The 9,428-nt window shown below is 40.0% G+C and overlaps 1 protein-coding gene across 1 annotated transcript in view; it reads left to right on the forward strand.

Moving 5' to 3' along the window:
• nfic (nuclear factor I/C) overlaps window positions 1–9,428 on the forward strand; it is a 55,031-nt gene that overhangs the window by 3,544 nt on the left and 42,059 nt on the right. Inside the window, exons 2-3 of the mRNA XM_017434742.3 lie at window positions 6,763–6,933; window positions 7,153–7,329. Of these exons, the coding sequence (XP_017290231.1) occupies window positions 6,763–6,933; window positions 7,153–7,329 (348 nt within the window). The remainder of the gene's footprint in view (window positions 1–6,762; window positions 6,934–7,152; window positions 7,330–9,428) is intronic.

Below are 9,428 nucleotides of genomic sequence, written 5' to 3' on the forward strand. Positions count from 1 at the left end.
TATTGCTGCACTAAAATGCAGCAGATCTCATTTGTGAAAGTTCAGTTAAATGTCACTTCAAAATAAAGCTTGAAAAAGGTAAGAAATTAGATTATTTTTTTCATATTTTTCAGAGAATAACTGACAACGCACGTAATTGGGGTATATCGTGATATATATCGTTATCGTGATATAAAATTATCCATATCGTGATATAGGATTTTTTCCATATCGCCCAGCACTGGTGACTGTTTGTTTAAGGCTCACTTTCAACTCTGTGTGTCTGTCCACCCCTCTAAAGAGGGCTGTCAGGGAGTGAGGGACACAGGTGTGTGGTTACCATGGAGACCCTAATGAACAACTGGCAGCTGCTGCAACATTTTTTTTGATCTTAGCCCTCTTTACTCTTCTTCTACAGTTTATTCATCAAAATGGTGGCATTTTATCAGCTTAGATCATTCCAAGAAGAAGTCCTAAATTACCACAGGGCTCTAGAGAAGAAAGGTGATAGACGTTGGAACCTACGTTGTAGTAGGTGTACTGGCATCCTTCAAAATGTCTTCAGAAATGTAGATTCACTTCTGTTCTTTTATTACAGCCCCATTATCTTTTTCCATTTGTAAATCACACAGTTCTGAGTGCTGCATTAGACCTCTGGTCTTATTCCACAAAGAATGATTATTTCAAACCTATAAAGAAATGGTTCTCATGCTGCCTGATTTTTTTTTTTTTTAATCAATAGCCTATGCATTTGTGCCTTGTCACTGTTTCTAAAAAGCAACTGAACTTTTTTTTTGTTTGTGTAGACATTTTGCTTCCCATCTCGGAAGCTTTGTCACTTAAAAAAACCTGGACAGTTTGGAGTTTCAAGCTATGAACTGCAGGAGTATATGAGTACAGTAGAATTCCAACCATTAGGATGTGTTTCTCCTGCTACAACAAACAAAAAGACACCAAGACCTAAAAATACAGCTGTTTAAAACAATAGGGGTTAAAAAGAAAACATAGTAAAGCTGGTAGGGAGAAGAGATCTCTGGTGAACACAATTTGGCACAACGCTGGTTAGAAACAGCCCTTCAGCGTTTGGAAACGTTTTATAAGTCGTTTCATCTCAACACTGCTGCAGCTGTGGACTTTGCTTTATCCGCCATGAAAGTTTGAAACTTCAGCTCAGGCAGAGCCGAGCGGAGCTCATTTGACATATGTAGGTATTACTAGCAGTGTGGAGAAAATATATATATTTTTTCTGTTAATATGTTTAAGAAATTTAAAATTAAGATCATAACAAAATGTCTTGACTAAATATATTGACATTAATGAATGATATTCAGTGATGTTGACTACACCAAATAATCACGGCAGCCCCAGTTGCATCCCATTTATTTTGTAAACTTAGTATCCCAGTCCCAAAGTATCCCATTTCTGTAAGTATTCAGACCTTCTGTAACAACATGTGAAATAAAGTTCAGGTTTCTCCCATTACTTCTGATCTCTGCCGAGATGTTTCAACATCTTGATTGGAGCCCATCTCTGGTAAATTAAACTGAAAGGCTCCCACCTCTCTACAGAAGGCCTCCGAGCTGACAGTCAGAGCAAAAACCAAACCATGAAGTCAAAGAAACTACCAACACCCTTCCAACAGTGAACCATGGTGGTGGCAGCATCATGATGTGGTGGTATTTTTCAGGAGCAGGGCCTGCAGAGCTCAGAGGCAGGATTTTTGCAAAGAACAGATCTGAGGAGGCTACAAAAATTGCTCTGAAGGTTCTTTAGAGCTCTATTATGGACTCCATTAATCTCAAATGTACGTTTGGTACAGCTAGGACCCAGACTACACTGAGCAATTAGGGGGGAGGACCTTAGTGATGCTCTGACTGAGCTGCAGAGATCCTGTGTGGAGAATGGACTAAGTTCCAGAAGAACAACCAGAACCAGCTAATTCAAATAATACCCTGTCAAACAGATGAATCTGAAACTAATCAAATGTATTTATCACTGTGCTTAATCTGACTACCACAAAAAATGAAACACATTAGTCAGTACAGAGTAAAATGAAAGTAGTCTTTGTCGTTTTAAGTACAAATATAGAACCAAAAATGTCCACAAGTGGGTCTGAAAGTCCCACAATTTAAAGAAGGCTTATTATTAAGGCTGTATTGTGCCAAATAAATCATGTCTCTGATTAAATTTCTTACAAATATTTTTTTACAATCAGTAGAACACGTTTTCCATTTAGAAAACCATGAATATAATGCTCAGGGGTGGGGGTCACATTTTCACATGTTTAACTGTGTGAGTTCTTGTTTAAACTGATATAAAACTTTCTGTACAAACATCATTTAAAAGGAGGTAAGATGACACTATCTTTACTTCTAAAACCTCCTTAAAGCTGCTGTCTCTCTGCTCCAGGAGGGGATTGCAGAGGATTGGTGCATTGCTGCTGTGGAAAATAAAAGCTCTGTTTTGAACAGTCTGTCTTCAGTCCTCTGTTTGTTTTCGGTGAAATGCTCACACACTTTCGAAAGTCTTTGTTTTGATTTTTATCCACCTTCTTCTAGCTCTTTCAGTCTTTTCCTTGGGTTCTTCTTTGTTTAAAGACTGCAGTCTTGGAAACAATAGAGAGGATACTGCCCCCAGTGTTCCAGTCATGCACTGCAGTTACAGAAACATTCATGTGCATCTTTATGATCAGAACCTTTTATTAATAGCTCTGTATACAGTCTGTCAACAATAATAATCGATAATGTTTTTTGTAGCCAACTAGTTGACTAACTGTTGCAGCCCTAACTTAGAAACAACTCTGTGACTGACCTGGAGTGGCCCAGTCAGAACCTTGACTTCAACTATATTAGGTTCAGATCCTTATTGCAAACATATTTTTTTCCTTCACTTTCATAGAAGCTGATATACTTCCAAACAGTGGCTTTCAGTGCAGGAGGAGGTGTTTGCATGTCTCAGTCAGCCATCTGGTTAATGTGTCTCTGCTATGTGCACACCATAAACTGTCTGGGTGCTACACTTCCACACTTTAGAATTCCACCTTTTGTGTTGCTCATGAAGTTATTAACATTAAATAATAATCAATTTTTGATATTTTTAAATAGATTTAGATTCATTCATGTCCGCATCAAGTTTTACACNTGTGTGTGTGTGTGTGTGTGTGTACAGTCAGTCTTTCAGATACACATGTGCTCACCCCCCTCCCCCCCACACACACACACACACACACACACTGTGACACTGCATGGAGAAAAGAAGCAGGCATTTGTTTTGTGGAATCTGGGGCCACCTGTGCCAAAATGTGCACGTTACTGTCCTCAGAAGAATGTTCATTATTGTTGAGATGTAGGTGAACACTGAATATTGATATGAGGACTTGGCTCTCCTGTGTAATTGTTGTTTAGTTCCTCTTGTGTAAAGGTTCAAACACTTCTCGCTGCACCTGAATGCATACATCACCCAGCTTCTGTGTCTTTGTCCAGATTGTGCGAATCTAATGAGATGAGATGTTCTCATCACCAGTGTTTTATGGTAAGCCTAAAGTGGAACAGTGTCCTTAGCTTTCTGAGTCTGAATTCCAGCTTCAGGTGGAACACCCAAACCCAAACTGAGCGAAGTTCTGTATGCAGTTCAGTGCAGCAAAGAATGTCCAGAACTCTATATTACAGAGACCAAACAACCTCTCCACAGACGCATGGCTCAACACAGGAGAGCCACCTCTTCTGGACAGGACTCAGCTGTCCACCTACACCTCAAGGATAAGGGACACTCCTTTGAGGACCAAAATGTTCATATTTTGGACCGAGAAGACAGATGGTTCGAGAGGGGGGTAAAGGAAGCCATCTATGTCAAAAAGGAGAAACCAACATAAAACAGAGGAGGAGGTCTCAGATTTCAGCTTTCAAAAACATATAATGGAGCTTTAGGCCTGATCCCCAGTCAGTTTCACTCCAATCAACACCTGCACTCATGTGACAAGAGTGGCCCATCAGTGAGTCAGACAAACAAGGACCCTAACGAGCCTCCATTGTTAGGAGAGTGAGAACNTATTTGCAAGCAATCCAGCTTACATCACATCTCAGCTTTAAAAGCTCAACTCCACACTCTCTATTTCTGAATTGAGAAAGCTCCTCGGATGAGAAGCGAAACGTCTTCAGCTACAGAATAGAAGTCCAGTTGTTTTTGTTTTTTTTACCTTTTTCGAAGTCTGTCCGTGTGTGTTTGTGTATTGTGATTAGAAAGCAACTTATTGTGTTATATATTCTGTCCTTTTTTATTATTGCATTGTTTATCCATTTTTGTAACTTGTCAAGGGACTGCAGATGCGAATTAGCTTTTGCTATAATCTGTTACAGCGCATTAAATGGTGACATTTATGTTTGAGTTGTACATTGTCCCTTTTTTAATTAAGTTCATTATCACAATATATCACAAGCAACAATGCTGAAGTGGATTTCAAGGAGCCCAAGGTGGTTTAAAGACTCTAAATTCTCCACTTATTTCAAAGGAAAAAATGCAAATGAAGGTAAATATTTCAAAAAATATAAAAGTTCCAAAAACTATAAGTAAAGTTGGTATTGTAAATCAGGGGTGGCATTGTGGTTAGAGCTGTTGCCTCCCAGCAAGAAGGTTGCAGGATCGCTTCCCTTTCTGGGTGGAGTTTGCATGTTCTCCCTGTGCACACAGTGGTTTACTCCGGGTACTCCGGTTTCCTCCCACAGACCAAAAACATGCATGTTAGGTTAATTGATGACTCTAAAAATAGGAGTGAGAGTGTGAATGGTTGTTTGTCCTGTTTGTCTATATGTGTCCCTGCGATGGACTTGCGACCTGTCCACGGTGTCCCCCGCCTCTTGCACAGTGACTGCTGGGGATAGGCACCAGCTCCCTGTGACCTGGAATAGAGAAGTGGGTAAAGAAAATGGATGGATGGATGGATGGGTATTGTAAATCAATCTTGGGGCTGTGGTAGCTCGGTGGTCAGTGCCGCGGTCTTGTAATCCTGAGTCTGCAGGTTTGAGTCTAGGTTGTGTCAGGAAGGGCATCTGCTGTAAAACTTGCTAAATCTTTCATGTGAAGTTATCTCACTGTGGTGTTCCCTGCAGAAGGGAGCAGCTGAGAACAACAACAACATTGTATATCACTCTGATTTCTGAAGATTGACCATAAAAATCCCATATTGATTGGCCTCGAAAGGCTCTTTCACAAGACACCTCAGGCCGAGACTCATAACTACACAAGAGCAGCATGAAGATTAAGTTTTTATGAACTTGTTGATTTGTTTTGCTTTTGCAAAAAGTGTTGTACTCTATTGGAGTTATTTTAGAGACAAAGTAGAGCAGCATCTGAAGCAAGATGGGGTTAAACAGGTGAGACTAGGAGAGTACAGGGACACCATCAGTGACTTTGTGAAGTGGTGCAGCCACAACCATCTGCAGTTGATATCACCAAGACAAAAGAGACTGTTGTGGACTTTAGGAGGCAGAGGTCCAGACCGCCCCTTGTGACTATTCAGGCATTGTCTCTAGCCACAGGTACCTGAGAATAGAGCTGGACAGTAAGCTGGACTGGATCCACTCAGATGTAGGCTCTGTACAAGATGGGCCAAAGCCACTTAATACTGCTGAGATTCTTTAACATCTGCAGACCTGGACTGTGCTCCTTCTACCAGACTGTAGTGGCTAGTGGCTAGTGCCCTTGATCAGGGAGGAAAGCTCCACATGCAGGGCTCTTCTGGATAGAGCTCAGCAGGTTGCAGAGATGAGAATGCTCTTAAAACTGAATTCCATTCTCAGAAACACCTCCTACCCACTTCACACTCTGCAGGTTTCACAGAGAAACACCTTCAGCAACGGGCTGACCCCTCTGATGTGTAGGACAGAACGCTACAGGAAATCATTCCTTCCAGCAGTCATTAGGCTCTTCAATAAACAATAACAACCTGGAATCTTCATTCACTTGTTTTTTTATTTAGTCATTTATTCATCTTGTAAATATTAGCACAGTAAACTATATATGATAGATCATATATCATTACAGCTTGTAATATGTCAAATTACATGGTATTTGTTTTTGTTATTTGTCTTATGTTAAATGTAACTGCTGTTGTAACACAACAATGTCCTGCAAAGGAATTAATAAAGTACCTATCCTATTCTGTTTGACTCACAGTCAGGAAGAGAGAAAGTTCCTGTTTTAACACTTTAAAAACTGACTTTTTGTTGCCTAATACTGCTGGGGTAGTTTCTCAGTCATCCAGGACGTGGCAAATCCAAAAAGAATGAAAAATTTCTGTGGTTGTGTTGCTTCCTATTTGGGGAGCTTTCTCAATTCAAACCTGGAGATAGGGAGGTTTTAAGCTTTAAGCTGCATGAGATGCTCTGTTTATGCATCTTCACTAACACAGCATAATCTCACTCCCCTCCAACTAGAGGGTCGTCATGATCTTTTGTAGTCATATTCTGTGTCAAGGTTATGAACAATTATTATCTTACCTGTTGTAGATAGCTTAAATGACCACAGTTTGGAGAACTACAAGTACATCTCAGTAAATTACAATATAATTGAAAAGTTAATTTATTTGAATAAAACAATTTAAAAAAATGACATTTCTTCAGTAATAATGTCTTGGTTTCACTTTTTGAATTCAAATAGATTACAAATACAAATAAATTACTTTTTTGATGAAATTCGAATGTACTGAGATGTACTTGTGCAGTAGTTTATGATAAATGTGTTTGCAGTATTCATCTCTGTAATTATGTGTTTTTGTTTCTCATGCAGGATGAGTTCCATCCATTCATTGAGGCTCTGCTGCCCCAGGTTCGTGCCTTCGCATACACATGGTTCAACCTCCAGGCAAGGAAGAGGAAGTACTTCAAAAAACACGAGAAAAGGATGACTAAAGAAGAAGAGAGGGCAGTCAAAGATGAATTACTGGGAGAAAAGGCAGAGGTAGGACTGTAGCTGCGTGGCACAAGGCTAAACTGAGTAATAATCAATTTTTAAAATCTTCTTAACTTTTGTCATCTAAACTAAGTGAATACATGTGGTTGTTTTGTTTTGCAATTTATTCATGTTCTTCACAATTTTGCAAATTATGCCAAACATATTATATTGCCAGCAAAATACTTAATTAACATGTTTGTTTTTACATTTTCATTCTGTTGCTAGATAAAACAGAAGTGGGCTAGCCGTCTTTTGGCTAAGCTGAGAAAAGACATACGACCTGAATGCAGAGAGGACTTTGTCCTGTCCATCACTGGGAAGAAGGCTGCTTGTTGTGTCTTATCAAACCCTGACCAGAAAGGTAAAATGAGACGCATAGACTGCCTCCGACAAGCTGACAAGGTAAACACATAAAATGTTCTTTATGTAGCTTATTCATTATCACCCGCCGCCGAAGGTGGTAATGGTTTTGTGTTTGTTTGTCTGCTGTGGGGTGGCAGTGGCTCAGGAGGTATGGGTTCGTCCCTTAACCCCCTCCCTTAAAGTTGCTGGTTCGAGCCCCCACTCCATCAGTCTCAGCCGTTGTTTCCTTGTGCAAGACACTTCACTTGCCTCGCGTACTGGTGGTGGTCAGAGGGCTCGGTGGCGCCGGCGTGATGGCAGCCTCACTTCTGTCAGCCTGCCCCAGGGCAGCTGTGGCTACAATGTAGCTTACCGCCATTAGTGTGTGAATGATTGTAGTGTGAAGTGCTTTGGGGTCCTTGGACTACATAAAGCACGATACCATTTTCCAAAATATCTCACAAACAACTGCATGGCTTTTAGAGAAACTCTCAATGTAATCTTTTACAAAACTGTAGTTGTAAATCTACAGTTTATTACCTTTTGGACTCAACCTGGTTCAAAATGGCTGCCACAGCCATCTGCTGTTAGGAAATGCAAAAATGATGAAAACTAAGTCAGTTTTACAGATGTTGAATTAAAAATTTCTTGTGGTAGTAGCTGAGAGTCATTTTCTCTACAGAGTCCAAGCACCACTAATTGCATGAGATCTTTGCTTAAAAAGTTTGCATTGTTAGCATTATTAGCATTAACCATGTTTGTCTGTTATCTACTAGACACATTTTAATAAAACTCCAAGAAAGTATTGATTGGATGTACATCTACAAGTTCAGGGTTTCCCCCAGCATATTATAAGCTTGGCAGGTCGCCAGGTTTTCCCTCCACCGCCGCCAGGTTAAGCTCTTCTTGTTTATTGTAAAATACATCATTTTTTTTATGCATTCTTTTCCACCGGCACCCCCACCGCGAGGTCACCACGCGTTGATCACCGCGCGAGGGTGCGGGCGCCAACAGTGACGCAATCCCGCTGTCCCCGCCCCTGTGCGAAGGTCCCGCGCGGTGTTGCATCGCGTGGTGGTGCACCTCCCAATTTTGCGCTCCATTCAAAATGGACAATTTCGGTGCTCTAGCAGAGGTGGTTAACCTGTATCAGCATTTCTATGATCCCTCTGTGAGAGATCACCAAGATAATCGAACGGTTCAAAACCCACGGAAGGAGATTACTGCTGCAGCTGATAAAAAGGAATGTTTATAGACCATAATGGTTAGTTGAGCTGAAATTCAGCGAGTGGCTTTACAAGACCGAATATGTAATACGTCTGTTTTTCAGAGTTCTCTGTTGTTATTCATTGGCCTTAACTTGAGACGTGTGTTGGTGCCTTGTTTGCACTTTTTCATTTATGTTCATTTAATTTATTTGTAAATGTGACTTAAATTAGGTGCTAACAATTTTTGTTTAAAAAAGTATTTCAAAAGTGCCCTTTTGTAAAACTGTAGTTGTGTAAATATTTAACACAAATATCTTCTTCTATCCTCTTTTCTGGGGGAAACCCTGAAGTTATTTATATTATAGTCAACCCAGTTCAGATTTTGAGTTAAAGTGGAAGTGGTAATAGTTGACAGTCATTCACAACATATATTTGCAAATATTTGCAAATCTTGCAAGTTGGCACAAGATCTTGCTTAATGTCATTTTTTTTTTAATTCAAGTTTTTATTGAGGAACAGCATTAAAAGTATGCATCACATTTGTTCACAGAAAGTGGAACAGTCTTATACAATCTTCTAATCAGTATGTTAAATTAGTCTATAGCATACCTCTTCAGGAGATTATCCCAGCTCCTGTTATAAATGTTCCCTTTTCATTTATTTCTCCTCCACCCCAGTTCCACACAGGAGAGTAGGGAGGACAGAGTTTGTACAAGTCTGTATCATATCAGAATAACTTTTTCCAACCGCAAAACAAATAATCAAAACCGAACAGAGTAGCTAAGGAACAATGGGTGTCACTTCACTTTCATTAGTATCAGATCTAGTGTTCATGAAAGTCCGCCACGGGGTCCAACACCTTTCAAATTTATCTTGTTCCAGTTTAAGTGCAAATGTCAGTTCTTCCATCTTGTGAATATCTTGGATGACGTTTATCCAGTCTTCTAGGGT

This window comes from Kryptolebias marmoratus, linkage group LG18, assembly GCF_001649575.2.
Source record: "Kryptolebias marmoratus isolate JLee-2015 linkage group LG18, ASM164957v2, whole genome shotgun sequence".
In the NCBI taxonomy this organism is placed as follows: domain Eukaryota; kingdom Metazoa; phylum Chordata; class Actinopteri; order Cyprinodontiformes; family Rivulidae; genus Kryptolebias; species Kryptolebias marmoratus.